Source organism: Pan paniscus, chromosome 14, assembly GCF_029289425.2.
Source record: "Pan paniscus chromosome 14, NHGRI_mPanPan1-v2.0_pri, whole genome shotgun sequence".
Lineage (NCBI taxonomy): Eukaryota > Metazoa > Chordata > Mammalia > Primates > Hominidae > Pan > Pan paniscus.
The window spans coordinates 28,876,104-28,900,625 of record NC_073263.2 but is presented as its reverse complement, the minus strand read 5'-3'; the positions used below and the strand labels follow the sequence as shown (position 1 = coordinate 28,900,625).

The window sequence follows — 24,522 nt, the reverse complement described above, 5'->3', positions numbered from 1 at the left end:
AATATTCATTTAGAACCTACTATGTGGTCTGAATGTTTATGTCACTCAAAAATTCACATGTTGAAATCTAAATTTTTTTACACAACAAATGTTCATATTATTTTACTATTTTGTTCTTCAACTTCAAGTTCAGGAGTACATGTGCAGGATGTGCAGGTTTGTTACATAGGTAAACGTATGCCATGGTGGTTTGCTGCACAAACCATCCCATCACCTAGGTATTAAGCCCAGCATCCATTAGCTGTTCTTCCTGATGCTTTCCCTCCCCCCATCCTCCACCCCACAGGCCCCAGTGTGTGTTGTCCCCATCATGTATCCATGTGTTCTCATTATTCAGCACCTACTTATAAGTGAGAACATGTGGTGTTTGGTTTTCTGTTCTTGTATTAGTTTTCTGAGGATAATGGCTTCCAACTCCATCTGTGTCCCTGCAAAGGACATGATCTCATTCCTTTTTATGGCTGCACAGTATCCCATAGTGTATATATATGCACCACATTTTCTTTATCCAGTCTATCATTGATGGGAATTTGGGTTGACTCCATGTCTTTGCTATTGTGAAGGGTGCTGCAATAAACATACGCATGCATGTATCTTTATAATAGAATGATTTATATTCCTTTGGGTATATATATAGTACTGGGATTGCTGGGTGAAATGGTATTTCTGCCTCTGGGTCTTTGAGGAATTGCCACACTGTCTTCCACAATGGTTGAACTAATTTACCCTCCCACCCAACCCTCCCAGACAATGTTTACCTGTGTATGCAAAAGTGCTCCTTTGTCTCCACAACCTCACCAGCACCTGTTTTGTTTTGTTTTTAACTTTGTAATAGTAGCCACTTTGACTGCCATAAGATGGTATCTCATTGTGGTTTTGACTTGAATTTCTCTAATGATCAGTGATGTTGAGGTTTTTTTCATATGTTTGTTGGCTACATGTATGTCTTCTTTTGAGAAGTGTCTGTTAATGTTCTTTGCTTACTTTTTAATGGGGTTGTTTCTTATAAATTTGTTTAAGTTCCTTGTAGACTCCGGATATTAGACCTTTGTCAGATGGATAGATTGCAAAAATTTTATCCCAATCTGTAGGTTGCCGGTTCACTCTGATGATGGTTTCTTTTGCCGTGCAGAAGCTCTTTTTAATTAGATCTCATTTGTCAAGTTTTGCTTTAGTTGCAATTGCTTTTGGTGTTTTCATCATGAAATCTTTGCCCGTGCCTATGTCCTGAATGGTATTGCCTAGATTTTCTTCTAAGGTTTTTATAGTTTTGAGTTTTACATTTAAGTCTTTAATCCATCTTGAGTTAATACTGTATATGGTGAAAGGAAGGGGTCCATTTTCGTTTTTCTGCATATGGCTAGCCAGCACTCCCAGCACCATTTATTAAATAGGGAATCCTTTCCCCATTGCTTACTTTTGTAAAGTTTGTTGAAGATCAGATGGCTGGAGGCATGTGGTCTTATTTCTGAGTATATGATTCTGTTCCATTGGTCTATGTGTCTGTTCTTGTACCAGTACCATGCTGTTTTAGTTACTGTAGTCTTGTAGTATAGTTTGAAGTCAGGTAGCTTGATGCCTACAGCTTTGTTCTTTTTGGTTAGAATTGTCTTGGCTATTCAGGATCTTTTTTGGTTCCATTCTGTGAAGAATGTCAATGGTAGTTGAATGGGATAGCATTGAATCTATAAATTACTGTGGGCAGTATGACCATTTCCTTTTTCTTTTTTTGACTGAGCACAGGGGACTTTATTGATGGTACATGACAAGGTGGGGCTCCCTAGGCCCCTCGCTCTTCAGGAGATCTGCATGGAAACTCTGAGGAGGGGGGATTCTCAGTGTGGAGGGGGACTAAGTGTCCCCCAGCAGTGAAGGCCTCTCTCTTCCTCTTGTGCTCTCACTGGGGCTGGTGGTCTGGGGGTCTTACTCCTTGGAGGACATGTGGGCCATGAGGTCCATCACCCTGTTGCTGTAGCCAAATTCATTGTCATACCAGGAAATGAGCTTGAAAAAGTGGTCGTTGAGGGCAATGCTAGCCCCAGCGTCGAAGGTGGAAGAGTGGGTGTCACTGTTGAAGTCAGAGGAGACAAGCTGGTACTCAGTGTAGCCCAGGATGCCCTTGAGGGGGCCTTCTGACACCTGCTTTACCACCTTCTTGATGTCATCATATTTGGCAGGTTTTTCAAGACAGCAGGTCAGATCCACAACTGACAAGTTGGCAGTGGGGACACAGAAGGCCATGCCAGTGAGCTTCCCATTCAGCTCAGGGATGACCTTGGCCACAGCCTTGGCAGCATCGCTAGGGGCAGGGATGATGTTCTGGAGAGCCCCATGGCTATCACACCACAGTCTCCTGGATGGTCCATCCACAGTCTTCTGGGTGGCAGGGACAGCATGGACTGTGGTCATGAGTCCTTCCATGATACCAGAGTTGTCACGGATGACTTTGGCCAGGGGCGCTAAGCAATTCATGGTGCAGGAGGCATTGCTGATGATCTTGAGGCTGCTGTCATAATTCTCATGGGTCACGCCCATCACGAACATCGGGGTGTTGGCAGAGGGGGCAGAAAGGATGACCCTTTTGGCTCCTCCCTGCAAGTGAGCCCCAGACTTCTCCATGATGGTGAAGATGCTGGTGGACTCCACAATGTACTCAGTGCCAGCATCACCCCATTTGATTTTGGAGGGATCTCGCTCCTGGAAGATGGTGATGAGATTTCCAGTGATGACAAGCTTCCTGTTCTCAGCCTTGACAGTGCCATGGAATTTGCCATGGGTAGAACCATACTGGAACATGTAGACCATGTAGTTGAGGTCAATGAAGGGGTCATTGATGGCCACAATATCTACTTTAGCAGAGTTAAAAGCAGCCCTGGTGACCAGACACCTAACATGACCAAATCTGTCGACTCTGGCCTTCACCTTCACCATGATGTCTCAGGGATGCGGCTGGCAATGCAAGAGAAAATGTGGCTGTCTGTCGAACAGGAGAAGCAGGGAGCTGACCATTTTCATGATATTGATTCTTTCTATCCATGAGCCTGGAATGTTTTTCCATTTGTTTGTGTCCTCTGTGATTTCCTTGAGCAGTGGTATGTAGTTTTCCTTGAAGAGGTCCTTCATTCGCCTTGTTGGCTGTATTTCTAGGCATTTTATTCTTTTTGTAGTAATTGTGAATGGGAGTTCATTCATAATTTGGCTCTCTGCTTTCCTGTTGTTGGTGTATAGGAATGCTAGCAATTTTTGCAGACTGATTTTATATCCTGAGACTTTGCTGAAGTGGCTTATCAGCTTAGGAAACTTTTGGGCTGAGATGATGGGGTTTTCTAGATATAGGATCATGTCACCTACAAACAAAGATACTTTGACTTCATTTCTTCCTATCTGAATAATCTTTATTTCATTCTCTTGCCTGATTGCCCTGGCTAGAACTTCCAATACTATGTTGAATAGGAGTGGTGAGAGAGGGCATCCCTGTCTTGTGCCAGTTTTCAAGAACAATGCTTCTAACTTTTGCTTATTCAGTAGGATATTGACTGTGCATTTATCATATATGGTTCTTATTATTCTGAGGTATGTTCCTTCAATACCTAGTTTATCGAGAGTTTTTAACATGAAGGAATGTTGAATTTTATTAAAGGTCTTTTCTGAATCTATTAGAGATAATCATGAGGGTTTTGTCTTTAGTTCCATTGATGTGATGAATCACATTTATTGATTTGCATATGTTGAACCAACCTTGCATCCTGGGATGAAGCCAACTTGATCATGGTGGATAAGCTTCTTGATGTGCTGCTGGATTCAGTTTGCCAGTATTTTCCTGAGGATTTTTGCATCAATATTCATCAAGGATACTGGCCTGAAGTTTTCTCTTTTTGCTGTATCTCTGCCAGGTTTTGGTATCAGGATAACGCTGGCCTCATAGAATGAGTTAGGAAGGAGTCCCTCCTCTTCAATTTTTTGAAATAGTTTCAGTAGCAATGGTATCAGTTCTTCTTTGTACATCTAGTAGAATTTAGCTATGAATCCATCTGGTCACGGGTTTTTTTAGGTTGGTAGGCTATTTATTACTGCCTCAGTTTCAGAACTTGTTATTGGTCTATTCAGGGATTCAATTTCTTCCTAGTTCAGTCTTGGGAGGGTGTATGCGCCCAAGAATTTATTCATTTCTTCTAGATTTTCTAGTTTATGTGCCTAGAGATATTTATAGTATTCTCTGATAGTTGTTTGTATTTCTGTACGGTCAGTGGTAATATTCCCCTTTTCATTTCTGATTGTTTATTTGATTCTTCTCTCTTTTCTTCTTTATTAGTCTAGCCAGCAGCCTGTCTGCTGGCTAATTATTACTTTTTTTTTTCCACAAAACTAGCTTCTGGATTTGTTGATTTTTTAACAGGTTTTTTCATGTCTGTGTCTCCTTCAGTTCTGCTCTGATCTTGGTTATTTCTTGTCTTCTGCTAGCTTTGGGGTCTATTTGCTTTTGGTTCTCTACTTCTATTATTTGAGATGTTAGGTTGTTAACTTACAATCTTTCTAGCTTTTTGACATGGACATTCAGTGCTATAAATTTCCCTCTTAATACTGCTTTAGTTGCAACCCAGAGATTCTGGTACATTGCCTCTTTGTTCTCATTAGTTTCAAAGAACTTCTTGATTTCTGCCTTAATTTCATTTTTACCCAAGAGTCTTTCAGAAGCAGGTTGTTCCATTTCCATGTAGTTTTTAAGTTTTAAGTGAGTTTCTTAATCTTGAATTCTAGTTTGATTGTGCTGTAGTCTGAAAGACTGTTATGATTTTTTTTTTTTACATTTGCTGAGAAGTGTTTTCCTTCTGATTATGTGATCAATTTTAGAGTAAGTGCCATGTGGTGATGAGAAGAATGTATATTCTGTTGTTTTTGAGTGGACAGTTCTGTAGATACCTATCAAGTCCACTTGATCCAGGGCTGAGTTCAGATCCTGAATAACTTTGTTAATTTTCCGTCTTGATCATCTGTCTAATATTGTCAGTGGGGTGTTAAAGTCTCCCACTATTATTCTGTGGGAGTTTAAGTCCTTTAGCAGGTCTCTGAGAACTTGCTTTATGAATCTGCATGCTTATGTATTGGGTGCATATATATTTAGAATAGTTAGCTCTTCTTGTTGAATTAAACCCTTTACCATCATGTAATGCCCTTCATCTTTTTTTATCTTTGTTGGTTTATAGTCTGTTTTGTCAGAAACTAGGATTACCAACTCTGCTCTTTTTCTTTTTTCCATTAGTGTGGTAAAATTTCCTCCATCCCTTTATTTTGAGCCTATGTGTGTCTTTTCATGTGAGATGGGTCTCTTGAAAACAGCATACTGATGGGTTTTGGCTCTTTATCCAGCTTGTCATTCTGTGCCTTTCAATCAGGGCAGTTAGCATGTTTACATTTTAGATTAGTATTGTTATGTGTAAATTTGATCCTGTCATCATGATGCTAGTTGGTTATTTTTCACTTTTTTTTAATGTGGTTGCTTCATAGTGTCCCTGCTCTGTGTACTTCAGTGTGTTTTCGTAGTGGCTGGTATTGGTTTTTCCTTTCCATATTTTGTGCTTCCTTTGGGAGCTCTTGCAAGGCAGGCCTGGTGGTGATGAATTCCCTAAGCATTTGCTTGTCTGTAAAGGATCTTAGTTCTCCTTCACTTATGAAACTGAGTTTGGCCAGATCTGAAATTCTGGGTTGGACATTCTTTTCTTTAAGAATGTTGACTATTGGCTTCCAATCTCTTCTGGCTTGTAGATTTTCTACTGAGAAGTCTACTGTTAGTCTGATGGGTTTCCCTTTGTAGGCGACCTGGCCTTTCTCTCTGGCTGCCCTTAACATTTTTTCTTTCATTTAATCTTGGAGAATCTGATGATTCTGTGTCTTGGGGTTGATCTTCTCATGGAGTATCTTACTGGGATTCTCTGCATTTCCTGAATTTGAATGTTGGCATGTCTTGCTAGGCTGGGGAAATTCTCCTGGATGATATCCTGCAGTATGTTTTCCAACTTGGTTCCATTCTCCCCATCTTTTTCAGGTACCCCAATCAGTCATAGGTTTGCTCTCTTTACATAATCTCATATTTTTCAGAGGTTTTGTTCATTGCTTTTCATTCTTTTTTCTCTATTCTTGTCTGCCTGTCTTATTTCAGAAAGATAATCTTTAAGCACTGAGATTCTTTCCTCCTCTCTGTCCATTCTGCTGTGATTACATTGTGAATTTGTCATGTTGTTTTTCAGCTCTATCAGGCCAATTATATTCCTCTCTAAACTGGCTATTCTAGCTATCAGCTCCAGTATTATCATGATTCTTAGTTTCTCTGCATTGGGTTAAAACATGCTCCTTTAGCTCAGCTAAGTTTGTTATTACCCACCTTCTGAAGCCTACTTCTGTCAATTCAGCCATCTTAGCCTCAGCCCAGTTCTGTGTCCTTGCTGCAGAGGAGCTGCAGTTATTTGGAGAAGAGGCACTCTGGCTTTTTGGGTTTTCAGCATTTTTGCATAGATTCTTTCTCATCTTTGTGGACTTATCTACCTTTGATCTTTGAGGTTGCTGACCTTTGAATGAGGTTTTTGTGGGGCCTTTTTTGTTGATGTTGTTGTTTTCTGTTTATTTGTTTTTATTTTATCAGTCAGGCCATTCTACTGTAGGGCTGCTATGGTTTTCTGGGGGTCTGCTCCAGACCTTAGTTGCCTCAGTTTCTCCCATATGTGGTTATCACCAGTGAAGAGCACAAAACAGCAAAGATGGCAGCCAGCTCCTTCCTCTGGAAGCTCCATCCCAGGGGGTACTGACCTACTGCCAGCCTGCATGTACCTGTAGGAGGTGGCTAGAGACCCCAGTTGGGAGGTCTCACCCGGTCAGGAGGAATGGTATCAGGGATCCACCCAAAGAAGCAGTTTGGCTGCTGTCTGGTAGAGCAAGTGTGCTGCATTGGAGGGACCCTTCCTCATCTGGACTGCCTGTCTTCTCCAAAGTCAGCAGGCTGGCATAGCTGAGTCAACTGAACCACAGAGATGGTGGCTGCCTCCTCCCGCAGGAACTTGAATCCTTCTCAGGGAGACTCCAACCCAGTGCTGGGCTGACTGGGACTCTAAGCTAGTGATTCTTAAGTTGTGAGGTGCCATGGAAATGGGGCCCACAAAATGACATTGCTTGGCACCCTGGATTCAGCTCCCTTCCTAGGGATACGTATGGATGGAATTCCCATCTTCCCAGGGATCCCAGGGCTAGAGTATGTGACACTCCTGGGACTGTGTGTGTGCCTGAGTGGCTGCTCTGCCAAAACTCCACACAGCTCTGTGTATAGACCCAAAGCCCTGAAGGCATGGGCTCACAAGGGGATCTCCTGATCTTTGGGTTGCAAAGACCCATGGGAGAAGCATGGTTTTCCAGGTGGGGTTGCACAATCACTCACTGGTTCCCTTGGCTGGGGGTGGGGGTTCCTTTGGCTCTGTGCCACTCCTGGGTGGGCCGTCAGCAGCCCCAGCTTTTCTTCATTCTCTGATTTGTGTTGTTTGCCTAGTCAGTCCCATTGTGAGAATCTGGATATTTCAATTGAAGGTGCTGAATTCACTTGCCCCTTTTCATTCCTCTGAGTGCTGGAGACTGCAGCTGCTTCTAACTGGCCATCTTGGATCCATCTCCAAAATCTAATTTCTAATGTGATGGTATGGAAGGTGGGGCCTTTGGGAGGTGATTAAATCATGAGAGTGAATCCCTCAGGAATGGGATGAGTGCTTTTATAAAATAGGCCCCCAAAAGCTCATTTGCACCTTCTACCAGGTGAGGACACAGCAAGAAGGCACCATCTATGAGGAATGGTCTCTTACCAGATATTAAATCTTCCCATGCCTTCATCTTGGAATTCCCAGCCATAATTATTAGAAATAAATGTTTATTGTTTATAAGCCACCCAGTTTACGGTATTTTATTAAAGCAGCCTGAACAGACTAAGATAAAACCTATGGATTATATGCACTGTACTAGTGTATCCAGTCATTAACGAATGAAGTTGGTGTTATTTTCCTTTTTCCAATGAGGAATTCAAGGATCAGAGAAGTTAAATAATTGAATCAGGGTCACACAGCAATTAGTGGTAATCTCGGTCTAACTTCAAAGCTCATTCCTTGTTCCCCATGCCATCCAAATTCTGTGATAGAAACTAACAATTCACACTGTAGATTATTAATAAAGTTGTTCCATTCCTTTGAAGGCAAATCATGTAGAGAAAGAAATATGTCCAACGTGGCTTTTAACCCAAAAATGTGTAGACCACTCTTTAAAAAAGAGTCTACAACTTGCCATGTTTTTCCCAGGTTGTAGGCACAAAGCAGTGCATGCTGGCAGCTGAGGCAGGCTGGGCCTCTGCTGGGTGACTCTGGGCCACAGCAGCTGTGTAAAGGCAGGGCCATCACCATCAGAATCACCCCATTCTAGGCCTACAGAAAAGGGCAATGAGAGCTGCTGCAGGGTCCTAGGCAAGAGAATAACAGGCCCAGGCTGGCCTTTGAAAGGTGAAAGGCTACCACCAACAGTTGGGGGTAGGGGGTAGGGGGTAAGCTGGAGGGCTTTCCCCTCATCCCTCACATCAGCTAGGCTGGTTGCATGACTATTGATTAGCAAAGTGTGGGCCCAAAGTGGTTCTCAACAGAAATTTGCTGACTGGTGGGTTAAAGATGAAAGATGTGAAGGCTCTGCAATGCCAAATAAATATGTCACTCTTCTCCAGTTATCTTACAGAATTGATGACTGGCATTTGTTTCCTTCTTCCAGTGCCTTGATCTTGGATGTTCCAGCCTCCAGAACTGTGAGAAATAAATGTTCGTTGTTTATAAGCCACTCAGTCTTAATTTTTTTTATAGTGGCTTGAATAGACTAAGATAAAACCTATGGATGATAAGCTCTGTGCTAGTGAATCCAGCCATGGATGAATTAGGTTGCATTCATTTCCTTCTTATTCTTGCATCTTTTACTACACCCCATGAAGAACTACTGTCTTCAAATAATACACCCCATGAAGACTTCACTTCAAACACATCAAATACTACTCTTAGTATTTGGTATTTCTTCAATGTAATATAGCTAGTAGAATATATAAGTCTGAAAAGAAATGGAAAGTTTTAAAACAGTGACATGTAATTAAAAGTTTCATGCTCCTCATACTACGAAATTGGGCCATATGATGGTAGCAATTTGCATAAGAATGCATTTATAGTACAGTAGGCAGATTTCTGAAACATACAAATGTTGAAAATCACAATGGAAAACTCAGCTCCAAAAGACCATTTGCACTAATTACTGTTGGACAAGTTCCCATAGCTCCTCAAGGCTGACAAGCAGGGTGGGCAAAATACCAGGTGTGTAACATTTTAAATACAATATGTGTATATGCTCTTAAATGAAAATTAGGATTTTAGTGTCCTACTTTTGAAGAGCATCCACAAAAGGTTTCAGACCAGCCTACAGGGGGCTTAATATTAAGGTGGGTCACAAGAGTGTTATAAATTCTCTTCTGGCACTATAGGTATGTCCCGTAATGTCTTCCATATTAGCTAAAATTACCTAAAATATTATTCTTGCTATTGTTTTGATGAAAGCGTTTAAAAGGCATAGCAGAGAAAGATAAATGGATCTTTTCCCTTAGTTGGATTCTTCTGTGACATTTCAATGACAATAGCTAAATAGCACCCTGAGCCACTTAATTTGTAATAGAGGATGAGGTTATTAGGGTTTTAAAATCAAGTGCCCCCCCCCCAAAATTCAAATTGTTCCAATGAATTTTACTGGACTGCCCCGTAAAATTAGAGACTAATTAAACTGCTGTGAATTTTCTGTGCAATTTTTTTTTCATGCTGTCTTTAGACCATTTCACAGCTTGCAAGTTTCTCCATAGAGGGCTTGGGAAAAAATGGGGGAGCATATATTTTCAAATTTACAAGGTATCTAATTGTTAGCAGCCGTAGTTCAAGATTTCAAGGGGAGCAAGGCTTGAGAAACCTCTAGCTTTACAAAGTAACAACTCATGTCATTAACCTGAATGGAATGCAGTTCCCCATCATCACCGGCCACTTCTATGGAAGCTTTAGGTCTCTGCCAGCATGTTTTCTGTGCACTATGTTATGTCTCTGCACCATATGGCCTTCTCGGACACTCATTTCCCTTCCACAGCACTTAGCATAAACGTAATTCAATAATTAGGTGTGTAAGTACAAGTTTCATGTTGCTCTCTCCTGTGACCCCCATCAGCTCCACAGGGACAAGGACTGTGTCCATCTTATTCACCATGATTTCCCCAGGTATCTAACAAAGCGTTCAGCTTGAAGAGGGTACGCAATCAATATATGTTGAACAAATGGAGGCCCATCCAAATGTTCACCGATCCTTAGTCCCGGGATGTCTGAGAGTTGACTTTGATGTCGCAGCCTGTGATTCCCAGTGCTTCCTGGCTTTCCTTCTTCTGGCCAGAAAGAACAGCAGACAGACCATCTAAGACATGCACTCATGTGGCTCTCCAAATGATGAAGTAGACAGATCCTTCAACCAGAAATTGTATACATCATCTCCATTATATTTTCCTGTCTCTCTGATCTCATGCAAAGAAATGGAGCTCATATTTATTATCTTTATTATTCTCCCACAAAGATTCTTTTAAATGCTTCTATTCTCCTACAAACTCTTCTACCCCCAAACTAATTGCCAGTTCCCTGTTGGCTTCACAATGACAAATAAGTTGACAGTGTGACAGCAATCTAGACTCAGCCTTGGGGAGACCACAGTCAGCACAGGGCAGTAAGGGCATCTTCACTGAAGATACCAGTGCAGCCTAATTGCTTTGACCTTGCCTCTTCTGGTGTCAAATCTGGAGATTCCTGAACACTCCCAAGTGAACAAGAGCTTATGAGGCGCCATGATTCTTTCATTACTGGAAAATAACATGCTTTTAGAGTTATTTACATTAAAGGAATGCATATCATATGCTACAGTAAGAATAAGCTCACAAATCACCTAGGACCACAATTCCAGTAGCCATCAAGTGACCCTATTTCTTACTTTGTTTTTTCCTAAGACTGAATATTTTATTTTAGCAAGGTCTTCCTCATTTTCTTCACTAAAGATGTGCACAGAAAGAGAAAATGATACTTGAGAGGACTGGAGGAAGGCAGGGAGAACTTGGTAGAACAGCTCTGTCTGGCACATGTACACATCATCAAAGTGCTCAACAAACACATTTTGATGATGTTAACAAGCTACTTATATTATCAAATTACAGTATGACCAGAAATCCCTAAATGTGTGAAATCAATAACAATTTATTTTTCAAGAAGCAAAATTAATTTTTATGACACAAGTAGAGTTTCTTTAGCCTACTGAGTAGCAGCCTATTCCCAGGGAATGTTTTTCCTTAGGTAGAGAGGAACTCAAATAATAATATATCAGTTACTCATTTTTTATACAACTACTAGAAACCCTTCTATACCTTAGTCTGAATAAAGGAATTTTATTTTCTACAATGCATCATATCAATATGACAGAATCAGAGGGCATATTGACAAGAAGTAATTCATCTTCAAATCAATATTTGCAGCTGCAAGTATTTTCCTATTTGCTACAACAGTGCAAGCCAGTTAGAAAAGTCAACAGGTACAGCCCCACTATTAGTGTAAAATTATATGGATCAATGCACTGAAGAGATTTTGTATTTGACATATGAACAGCAGAAAAACTTTCCATAAAAATTTTGAGAGGAAGAACCACTACATGACTAAAGCTAAGTTTCAGGAATACTTGAGAGCCTTTCTTTTACGCAGCACTGAATAGCATGTTTTGTGTGTGTGTGTGTGTACACATATAATCATTAGCACTAAATCCGCAACACTTTCCACTGTTATCACACTGATCTCAATGATCATTATGAACTTACAGGAAATCAATATTATAGGAGTGGATCATATACCTCAAACATGTTTAGGACAGGGCATTAGCTCTTCGCCTGCATCTGAAACCCCTAAGAGGGACAAGTGTAAACAGACCTCAGAATTACTGTAGGGGAGTTGGGAAACTATACGTAAGGTAACTAGCAAGAATAACTAAGTCTCTAAGTCGTATTTTTCAATCAAGGTAACTTCAGTAAAATGCAATTAATTGGCTTCCATCGAAGTAAGAATATTTAAATAGCAGAAGTTAGGTCTATAGGTTTTAAAGGCCAACAGGCTTAGGTTGATTCCTGCTACAAAGAAGTTGTATGACTAGGGGTGTGGCGGTTACTTAATTTCTCTAAACTAAGCTTCCTTGAGCATCAGAAGTTGAATATACAAAGCCCTAAGAATACTGCATGCTGCATACAGAATTCTTAACAAACATGTCTTTTTTAAAAAGGAAATAAGAAACGACTTTCATAAAATATTTTTGTTATTTATATGCCTGGTATCTAAAATACTTATGCATCCTTTCAATTGTCAACAGAATATTACATGTAAGACAAAGATGCCAAGGACATTCATTAGGTAAAATACAAGTCTCTTCATTAAATGATATTAAGAAACTTTACATCCATATGCAGAAAAATGAAACTAGACCCCATCACCATATAAAAGAATCAACTCAAAATAAATTAAAGACTTTAATGTGAAACTTGAAACTATGAAAATACTAGAAGAAAAAATAGGAGAAATACTTCGGGACATTGGTCTGGGCAAAGATTTTATGGAGAATACCTCAAAAGCACAGGCAACAAAAGCAAAAATATACAAATAGAATTATGTAAAACTAAAAAGCTTCTGCACAGTAAATGAGACAATCAACAGGCTGAAGATACAACCTACAGAATGGGAGAAAAAAATTGCAAATGATTCATCCAACAAGAGATAAATATCCAGGATATAAAAAGAACTTAAACAACTCAACAGTAAAAATCAAAATAATTCAATTAATAAATGAACAAATGAGCTGAATAGACAACCCTCAGAAAAGATATACAAATGGCCACCAGGTATATAAAAAATGTTCAACATCACTAATCATCAGGGAAATACAAATCAAAACCACACTGAGGTCATCTCACCCCAGTTAAAATGGTCATCATCAAAAAGACAAAAAGTAATAAACATTGGTGAGAACGTAGAGAATGAGGAACTTTTACACACTTGGTGGGCATGGAAATTAGTATAGCCATTATGGAAAACAGTATGGAAGGTTCTCAAAAACCTGAAAATAGGCTGGGGGTTGTGGCTAATGCCACTTTGGGAGGTCAAGGTGGGAGGATTGCTTGAGCCTAGGAGTTCAAGACCAGCCTGGACAACGTAGCAAGACCCCATCTCTACAAAAAAAATTTTTTTTAATTGGCCAAGCCTGGTGGTGTGTGTCTGTAATCCCAACCACTCAGGCAGCTGAGGTGGGAGGATCACCAGAGCCCAGGGAGGTCCAGGCTGCAGTGAGCCATAATCGCACCACTGCTCTCCAGCCTGTGTGACAGAGTGAGACCCTGTCTCACAAACAAACAAACAAACAAACAAAAACCTAAAAATAGAACTACCATATGATCCAGCAATCCTATTGCTGGGTATATATCCAAAGGAAAGGAAATCAGTATGTTCAAGAGATATCTGCACTCCCAAGTTTATGGCAGTAGTACCAGTCACAACAGCCAAGATATAAAATCTGCCTAAGTGTTCATTTAGCAGATAAGGAAAATGTGGTAATGATATGGTTTGGCTGTGTCCCCACCCAAATCTCATCTTGAATTGTAGCTCCCATAATCCCCACGTTATGGGAGGGACCCGGTGGGAGGTAATTGAATCATGGGGACAAGTTTTTCCCATGCTGTTCTCATGATAGTGAGTAAGTCTCATGAGATCTGATGGTTTTATAAAATGCAGTTCCCCTGCACACACTCCCTTGACTGCTGTCATGTAAGAAATGCCTTTGCTCCTCTTTCACCTTCCACCATGATTGTGAGGACTCCCCAGCCATGGGGAACTGTTGAGTCCATTAAACAAACCTCTTTTTCTTTATAAATTACCCAGTCTTGGGCATTTCTTCATAGCGGTATGAAAATGGACTAATACAGGTATGTATACAAATGGAATACTATGTAGCCATAAAAAAGAACAACATTCAGTTACTTGCAGCAACATGGATGAGCTTGTAGGACATTATTTTATAAGTGAAATAAGCCAAGCACACAAAGATAAATACTAAATGTTCTCATTAACATGTGGAAGCTAAAAAAGTTGATCTCATAGAAGGAGAGAGTAGAATAGTGGTCACTAGAGGTGGGGAAGGTAGGGGGTAGGGGAGTATAGGAAGAAGTTGGTTAATGGATACAAAAGTACATCTAGATAGGAGGAGTAAGTTCTAGTGTTCTATGGCACTATAAGATGACTGTAATTAACAACAATTTCTGGATATTCTCAAATAGCTAGAAGATTGGATTTTGAATGTTCCTAACACATAGAAATGATACATACTTGAGGTGATTAATACACTACTCTGATTTGATTATTACACTGTATAGTGCATCAAAATATCACACTGTGCCCTATACATACATACAATTATGTATGAATTAAAAATAATAAAAGTAAAAAAAAAAAAGGAAACAGCCAGTCAATATGTTATTTTCAAAGACATACTTCATATGACTCAGCATTTCCACTTTTAAGAATGCATCCTAAGAACATATGGGAAATCTGTGCCTCATTGTGTAGGAAAGGAGTAACTAAGCAGGCTTGAATTGCTTAAACCCTGCACATTTCCAAGAACAGCCTGTGTCATGACTGGCCACTGGCCAGCTCCTGAGAGCTGGGCTTTTAAATGTTCTAACTCACAAGAGCATTTTGCATGCCCAAGGTCCTGAGCCATACTGCATCAATTTGCCTAGTTTACACATAGAAAAGATGCTGTGTGTATGTGTGACTGATCCATAACAAAAACCCTGGACAATCAGGCTCAGATGTTTTTCCCTCAATGGCAAAATCTGTTCATGTTTTCACACATCATTGCTGGAAAGATGAAGTATATGTTGTGTGATTCCACTGAGAGAGGACTTTTGGTAACTTGTGCCTTGTTTCATTTGAACTTTGCCCCATGAGCTTTTTCCCTTTGGTGATTTTACTCTGTATCCTTTCATTGTAATACATTATAATCATAAATATACCAACTTCTAAGTCCTATGAGCCCTTCTAGGGAAATCATCAAGCCTGAAAATAGTCCTGAAAACTCCTAACAAATATGATTTTGCAAAATAAATTTATTAAATTAATTGTACTTCATTGTTTCATGATAGTGAAATACTGAAAGCAACCTAAATGAACAGGAGACAAGCAGTTCTCCAAACTATGGTTAATCAATATGCAGTTATTACAACATCATTAAAAAGAAGCTTTTCACATATTTATCATGATATTGGAAAATTATTAGGATATAACGTTAACTGTAAAAGCAGGATACAGAACTATACATAAAGAATAACTGAGGTATGAAAAAAATCATACCCATATAGAGAAAAGACTGGAAGGAAATATACCAATATATGTTATTAGTGTCTAATGATAAACTGTGAGGCTTTGAGATATTTTTGTTTCATTTTTTTCTGTAACCTTCACGCTCTTTCCTTAGAACAAATTATTATCCTTTTTATTCAATTATCTGTATATATTTTATAGCAAGAATTGAAACATGTCTGGAAAAATTCTGACAATATAGAAAGAACAAAATTTAAAAATGAAAGTTCTTTTTCCTCATTACAACTTTTCCTCCAATTGAACACCACACTGATAATGGCTCTTGACTATTTAAATGATATTTTCCAAATTTTTCTATAAATTTACAAAAAGGCATACATAAAATGATTTATTTTATTTCAGTTTTATAACAATGAGATTGTGTTCTATAGCTTTCTACCTTTAATGACATGTTATGGACATCTTTCCATGTAATTCATGTAGATCTATCTCATTTTTTAATAACTACATAAGCATTTATTAAATGGCTATATCATAACTTATTTACATATTTCCATATTGACAGATATTTAGATTGTTTCCAACTTTTTTAGCATTGTAACCAATGCTGCATAGAAAGTTCCTGCACATATATCATTCTTGCTTGAACAAGGATGTTTTGAGAGGGTCCTAGAAGTAGAAATACTGGATTACTTGTCACATAAATTTTCATAGTTATTGGCAAATTGCTCTCAAAAGAGTGTACCAATTTATATTCTCACTAACACTACAAGAGTGTTTGTGTACCACATTCTTACCAATGCTGGATGTAATAAATCTTTTTAAAGGTTTATAATCCAGTATTAAAAAGACTGTATCTCATTCTAAAAAGGGAATATGTTTAGTTATTAGTAAATTTGAATATCTTTTCATATGTTTATAGCCATTGACCACTTTGTACTTCTAGTGTGTAAAATATACATTCATATCTTTACCTGTTTTTCAAATTAAGTTGTTTTTTGCTTATGATTTTCAGGGGTTGTTTAAACTGCATGTATATTCACAGTTTGTTGCAGCATTTTCTATCAGTTTATCATCTTCCTCAACTCTATGATGTCTTTCATTGTAGAAAGTTTTAAATTTTTATGTGATTTTATGTAATTTTATCATTTAAAAATGTTTCTAGGTTTTATGTCATACTAAAAAAGACTTTCCGTATCCCCACATTTTAAACTAATTATTTCATTGTCAGAAAAAAATTAAGACACATAATTAAAGTAATTGTCAATTATGTTGCTTAATACAACTTTTTAAAATTTACAGAATTAAAGTCTTTACCATTTGTGCTAGGAAATAAGTTTCTCTCTCCTGATGCAATGGCAGGCTCTTTTTTTCCCTTGAGTGTGTTTCTTCTTTTACCTTTAGCCAAGAAGCTCTAAGCCTAGTTTTGTCATGCTCTTCTCTCTTCTATTACTCAGATTTTTATCTCTATAATCCTGTGCCCTTTACTGCAAACTACACTGGATCTTTTCCGAAATGAAAAAAATGAGTAAATGACAAATAAATTAGAAAATGATTAAACAAATAATAGAAAGTGATTAAATAAATCATCAATAAAACTTACTATATTTAATTTAAACTTTTTTCAGGTCATTCTTTTCTTAATCCATCGTACCGTGAACTCCTGATCTGCTAGAATTAACTGGAGTCCAGATAATAAGATTATAGGCCTCTCACTCTCACTCTAATTACTAGATTACAAATTCATTTAGTTACTTACAAGTCCCTCAAGGGTTAAGACTGTTCTAATTATCTTTGAATCCAAGTCACCTGTGCCTTAAAGCAAGCACTCAGATGTTTGTTCAATGAGTGAACCAGAAAAGAATCACTCACCAAAAACTCACATCAGAAATCTAGGTTAAAGGAAACAGCCCAAGTACTTCCAGGGTACATTCTATTGTAGGTGCACGTTGAGTGGACAACAGGGGGTGACGGTAATTGAGCAGGTGACGCTGACATGCAAGAGCTCAGCCATCATCAGCTTAGAGCCACCAAGGGAAGGAAGCAAAGTATCACAGCTGAGAAGTGTTTCCAACAAGGGTTAAAACAGTAAGAGTTAGTGTTATCTCAGTAATTAAAATAACTCAAACACCTCACAGTCCCAAGAAATCCAATTATTTGGGATTTAACTACAATCTGCATGCCTACCTTCTGCTTTTTAATTGGCTTGATAACAGAACAAGGTAATGTGAAACTAGATCTCATTTTAGAAACTGGACTTTATTTAAAACCAACAGGATACATGCAAAGCTAAAATTCTGTAATAAAATTTACCTTTTAGCAGAAATGATTTTGAAATGCAAGGAGGACTTAGATGTTAGAGTTGGATGAAACTGAGAAAAGAAAGTCCTGGTTACATTTAAAATGAGTTTCTGCTTTGTTTTCCCAACTATGTCCTGCCTTGACAACTCAATTCCGTTTTCTCTGGGTTTTTAGGCAATGTGTGTGGCCTCCTATCTGAGCTGGGAAACAAAATGAAGGCCTCTCCCTCATGGATCTTAGTCTCCTGATAATGAAAAAAGAAGGACAAGACATATTCTAAACGAGCGAGCCCTACGACCTCAACCATCTCATGAGGTCAGCAGGACCAAGGCTGATGGAGGTGATCACCTGTGAGCTCAGCTCAAAGGCTGGAAAAGGCAGAGCCACCAGGGGTTGCTGGACACCTGCAATGTTCCCAGGGAGCCACAGCTGAGGGTCTGCCCAGTGGCTGGCATGGGGTTCTCTGCCGTGTAAACAAATGTTTGTTTAAAACACCCTAGTACCTCCCCTCTGAGTCAATGATGCAAAAATGTATACAAAGTTTTATGCCTTTTGAAAACAAAAATGGAGGCTTAAGACACCATTGAAATTAGTTTCTTGGTAGATTTGGGCCAAGACTCAGGAACTGTCCACGGCGTGTCTCACTGGCTCTCCAGTGGCTGGGGCTCCCCTCACTGTGGGCCCTGGAGGAGGAGACCACAGGGTTAACAACAGTGGAGAGACGAAACTAGGAGAGAGGTGCGCTGGGGGCTGCTGTGAGCTGCCTCTACCAGGCAGGCTCTGTGATTTGCTATCAGTGTCTCTAAGAAGCAACCTCCTCTGGACAGTTCCACAAGAGGCTTGGAACAGTTGGGTTCTCGGGTACCTGCTGGAGGCCATACTAACAGAAAGGCAAAGGGCACATCTCTCATTTATCTTAAATATCTGGTTGTCTTGTTGCTTTATTATGTGACCATCTGCAACAAGACACAGGCACTTTCTGAGCACTCATTGTGGCAAGTGCTCTCAAATCACTAGGGGAATTGCAACTTTCATTTATTCGGCAGCTATCTGTTGAGAGCCTGCTTTGTGCTGGGCCCATTGTTGGTGCTAAGGATTTGGGGATGAGTACAACAGCCACGACTGCACATATGGGGCAGAGAGACTTCAGCCAATTGCAGACATCATTAGACAACTAAACTCGTGAGCAGAGCTACAAGGGGAAGAGCCCTGAACAGGCAACATTTAGGTCAAGACCTGAAGGACAGACAGGTGTCACCAGAGAAAGGAGAGGAAGAGGGAACAGGTTGTGTGGGAGGGAATGGGGTGTAAGAGATGTTCCTGGCCAGGCGTGGTGGTTCACACCTGTAATCCCAGCACTTTGGGAGGCCGAGGCAGGCGGATCACGAGGTCAGGAGATCGAGACCATCCTGGCTAATGTGGTGAAACCCTGTCTCTACTAAAAATACAAAAAAATTAGCCAGGCGTGGTGGCAGGCGCCTGTAGTCCCAGCTACTCAGGAGCCTGAGGCAGGAGAACGGCGTGAACCCAGGAGGCGGAGGTTGCAGTGAGCTGAGATCGCGCCACTGCACTCCAGCCTGGGAGACAGAGCAAGACTCCATCTCAAAACAAACAAACAAACAAACAAACAAAAACAGATGTTCCTAGCAGAGACACTTACAGGAAAGGGAAACCAAGATGCAGCCTGTTTTCAGGACTCCCAACTTAAAGGGAACATGACCTAGGAAAGAGCTACCTTTTAACTGGTAAGTAAATATTATGGGTTTATAGACAAAAGCAGGAAAAATAATCCCTTAGAGAAAGGCACCGAAAGTATTACAGGGGCTTTTCAGTTTTCACTTTTTCTCCCCTAACTTTGGAATTGTACAAGCATCTTTATTGAAGATATGTAGAATGACAGGTAAGTTCTTCATGGCAACATGGTTTTCCTCTGCACTAGTGAATGGAGGTTTCTGAGGGGGAAATTCAGGGGAAAAAGAAATTTGATCATGGGCAGAGCAGAATGTGGGGTGTGGAGGTGGGGTAAAGCAAAAACATCAATAAATACCAATTCTGGAGAGTCCATGGTAGGTTTCATTAAAACCCATCTTCTGCCTATGAGAGACTGGAAGGGGTCTGAACCCTCTAAAATTTCTTCACATTCCAGTTAACCCTCTAAAACTTAAATAGCCTTTATGAAATGCCTACTTTGGGCCAGGCGCAGTGGCTCACGCCTGTAATCCCAGCACTTTGGGAGGCCGAGGTGGGTGGATTACAAGGTTAGTAGTTCAAGACCAGCCTGGCCAAGATGGTGAAACCCTGTCTCTACTAAAAATTTAAAAAAAAATTACCCAGGTGCAGTGGTGGGTGCCTGTAATCCCAGCTACTCGGGAGGCTGAGGCAGGAGAATCACTTGAACCCGGGAGGCAGAGGTTGCAGTGAGCCAAGATTGCACCACTGCACTCCAGCCTGGGCGACAGAGCAAGACTCCGTCTCAAAAAAAAAAAAAAAAAAAAAAAGAAATGCCTACTTTGTTCTATGTCCTTTCATTTATGTTAATTCTCAGAACAACCCCATGGAGTAGGAACTATTATCCCCACACATTTTTTAACTGACTGAGAAATATGAAAAGATTCCTTAATGTTGATTTGTCCCAAGTCCAGTGGCTAAGACAGGCGGAGCTGGACTGGTGTCCACCCAGCCTCTCTGCAGGAGTGAGGCATCTTTACCATCCCATCCATTAGTCCATACTTGAGCTTTGCTGTTTTTATAGATATAAGGCTGTTTAGTCACATATCTGTAAAAGCTAAAACAGTTTATATCACATGCTTCAATTACTACTTAGTCCTGGAGCTCTGATGAGCATCAGTGCTCCTGAACCAAAATCTTCTACAGTTACATGGTATGAAAAAAGGGTATTTCAATTTGCTATACAAAAATAGGAGAACACTTATTTATTTTTTATAAAGGATTTTTTTTTAAACCCAGCTAGATTTGTTTTTGCATATGCAAAGTCAATCCAGAAAAAGTAGTGTTGCAAAACAACCCTGGGACAAAGAGCAGATTTGGCTGTTTTGCAGTCTCTGAGTCCGCTTAAAATGCAGCAGGTGAAATGCTGAGACCAGGTGTAGGTGCTACTCTGTGATGATGGACAGGCATTATGGAGTGCCCTGCTGTTCTCACATTCTCACTAGTGAATCAGTAGGTAGTGGAGGGGCAGAATGCGAGTTAACCATTTTGCCAAAACTCCCCCAGAATCCATCTCCCAAGTCAAGTGGAGCCTCCAGCCTTAGACAAAGACAAGGTGGTGCAGCTCCTTTCCAATATCAGCCCCCTCATTCCATGCTGCAGGGCCTGGCTTCCTGCCCTAGTGCCACCCCCACCACCTAACAGGCCTGGCTCCAGTAATTCTTTACTTTTCCCACCTTTACTCCCTCATTTTCTTGACATTTCTATACACAGAGGCAAGTGTCACTCATTCTAAAAAGCAAGAATTTCCTTTGCCCACTTCCCCTTTAAGCTACCATCCTATTCTCCTTCCCTTCCCCTTTCCATTCCTCAAAGAACAGTCTGAGCTCATGGCTTCCATTTCCTCAGCTGCTGCCCCGCTCTGTGCTCTGAAAGCTTTCTTTCTCCAGATGAGCCTTCTTCATCTGCTGCTCCCATTTTGGTATTAGCAAGGTGGCAATCGCAGTTACCTTTGCACTTTCCATGTCCTCCCAAGCAAACTCACATCCCCATTGCCTCCATTCCCAGAGCCATAAGGATAAGCCCATGAATTCCACATGGAAATCTCCAACTCAAAACTTTCCTTAGAGCTCTTGGCTTATTCCAGCTGTCTACTGGACATTGCTAGATGGAGGTTTCCCAGGCACCTCAAACTCATCTCATCTAAAGCTAGATTTACTGTCTTTCCTCTACACTTGTCCTCCTTTTGCCTTCAGTCTAGTCACTAAGGGCAGTATTAGCCATTCAGTTGTATAAGTGAGGGAGCCTGCAGCCTCCTGACCAGGACTGACACATGTCAGGCTGTATAGCAGCTCATTTAAACATCGGTCAACGTTTTAATAATTGTTTCTCTGTGCTTCTCCGCCATCAGCCTGTGAACCCTGTGGGGACAGGAATCGTGTCTCACTCATCTGCACATCTCCAGAACATCCTATCCCACAACATAATACCCGCTAACCTCATCACTGAATCGGTAAGTCTGGAGAAACTATTCAATGTGCTTTGGTCTGGAATAGGAAGAAAAGCAATTATTACACTCATAAAAATTTATACCTAGGAAAGCAAGTCTAGTAAATATCAGATGCCTGTAGGGCAGCTTGAAAGAATGTTTGAGTTTTCAACATAGAAAGGGATAGCTCATCATAAGAAGGGACAAGCAAGTTTACAGAGTTAAAATTTTGCCTCTGGAGAAAGTAACACACATGTGTTCAGTAAGGGAGGACTGGGTGAATGTTTACACACACACACCACACACACACACACACATACAGAGTGATGTCAGCTTTTAGGGAAAGGAGCACACTTCTCAAAAATGCATTCTTTTATGGAAAACGCAAATAGTGTGGGGTGTGCTCCACCACGAGCGAGAATAGGGAAGGACCACACAGAGGTTAAGGCATCCCCACTGGAACTCCTAACCGGGTAATCTCAAAGAGAGCCTGGCCTGAAGCACAAAGCCCTGGGCATCGCCCTGCTTCACACCATCCCCCTTCACACACATGCAATCTATTGGTAATGGACAAATTGCAGCCCACCGATGGAATTCTGATAGTCCTTAGCTGGATATTTATACTATTATTGTAAGAAAAGGACTGGGAACATATACAACATCCATTTATTTCTGGATGCCATTGTGTGACCTTGGACAACTCGTTTCACTTGCTGCATCTGTAATAGTTTCCCTGCCTACCTCTTAGGGTCTTTGTGAGAACCAAATGAGATTCTGTATATTAGTGTTTTATAAAGTAATACAAAGTGGAAGAAAATTGTTATCAAGAGTGCATGGCTTGGTGGCTCATGCCTGTAATCCCAGCACTTTGGGAGGCCAAGGCGGGCAGATCACCTGAGATCAGGAGTTCGAGACCAGCCTAGCTAACATGATGAAACCCTGTCCTTACTAAAAATACAAAAACAGGGTGAAACCCTGTCCTTACTAAAAATACAAAAATTAGCCCGGTGTGGTGGTACACGCCTGTAATCCCAGCTACTCAGGAGGCTGAGGCAGGAGAATCACTTGAACCCAGGAGGTGGAGGTTGCAGTGAGCTGAGGTCGTGCCACTGCACTCCAGCCTGGGTGACAAAGCCAGACTCTGTCTCAAATAAATAAGATAGATAGATAGATAGATAGATAGATAGATAGATAGATAGATAGACAGACAGACAGACAGACAGACAGACAGATAGTGCACGGCTTTCAGAAATCCCTCATGTAGCAGAAACACTTGGAAAAGCAATGAAACTTATGGTCACACTACCTGCCTTTCCTCTTCTCAACATCTGAAATACCTTATTTCCATTTAACTTCACTTTCATGAAAACAGCCACTCTCTCTACACATTTTACCATGCTATTACATAACTCTTTAAACAGACACTAGAGAGACTAGCTGAGTTAACTTACTGTATTCCATTACCCAGCTTCAACAAAGAGCTACGTGTGGCCAGTGTTGTTTCATCTTTTATGTCATAGACTCTGCTCACCACCATCCTAGGTTATTTTGAAGGAAATACCAGATAGCATTTCATATATGTGAATTTCTAAAACATGACTCTTTTTAAAAACATAGCCACAAATACATCAAACTCAAAATATTAACAATAATTCGGGTGTGGTGGCTCATGCCTGTAATCCCAGCACTTTGGGAGGCTGAGGTGGGCAAATCACCTGAGGTCAGAAGTTCAAGACCAGCCTGGCCAACATGGTGAAACCCCAACTCTACTAAAAATACAAAAATTAGCCAGGCATGGTGGCACGCATCTGTAATCCCAGCTACTTGGGAGACTAAGGCAGGAGAATCACTTGAAAGCAGAAGGTGGAGACTGCAGTGAGCCAAGATCACGCCACTGCATTCCAGCCTGGGCAAAAGAGAGAGACTTGTCTAAACAAAAAATTAACAATAATTCCTTAATATCACCATATAGCCAGTGTTCACATTTTCCCAATATCTTCCAAAGTTTTTTTGAATTTTTGTTTGAATTTCAAATTTTTGTTCAAATGTTTGTTTGAATTAGGATCTAAAATTAGCTCCAAAATTGGCCTATATGTTTACATTTTTTTGTAATCTACAGGTTCCCATGCCCTCTTCGTTTTCCCCAAAGATGTTTGGTTTTTATTTGTCACACTTTGTGTTGTTGTTGCTTTTGCCAAGTACATCAGAGGGTGTGTCCCATAGAGCTTCCCAGAGTCTAGGTTTGCTGATTCAATCCTCATGGTGTTTTTAACGTGCTTCTCTGCATTCCTTTGTATTTCTAGTAAATCAGTAGTTAACTCCAGAGGCTGCACCAAATCCATTTTTCCCCCAAAGACTAATTCCCAGGTAATCTGTATATATTTCCATCTGGACAGTTCGTAAAGTCTGGTGATTCCTCATACTGATGATCATTGCTTTTATCAACTCACTCATCAGAAGAGGCAAAAAGGGATGTTTTATCATGTGTTTTGTATTAGCTGGAATACTTTTATAAAGAGAAACTTCCCCCTCACCAGCTATTTGGTTATCTTGAGATACAGACTGAGTAGGAGAAATTACTAAAAGGCTTTTCTT

At 40.3% G+C, this 24,522-nt stretch overlaps 2 protein-coding genes across 4 annotated transcripts in view; both read right to left on the bottom strand.

The window, feature by feature from the left end:
* Positions 1–24,522, bottom strand: part of MTUS2 (microtubule associated scaffold protein 2) — a 680,252-nt gene that overhangs the window by 194,048 nt on the left and 461,682 nt on the right. The gene's annotated exons all lie outside the window — the stretch shown is intronic.
* Positions 839–11,088, bottom strand: LOC100982343 (glyceraldehyde-3-phosphate dehydrogenase-like). Its single transcript, XM_055097175.2, has one exon. It carries the CDS (start codon positions 2,929–2,931, stop codon positions 1,924–1,926), a length of 1,008 nt encoding a protein of 335 aa, XP_054953150.1. The 5' UTR covers positions 2,932–11,088; the 3' UTR covers positions 839–1,923.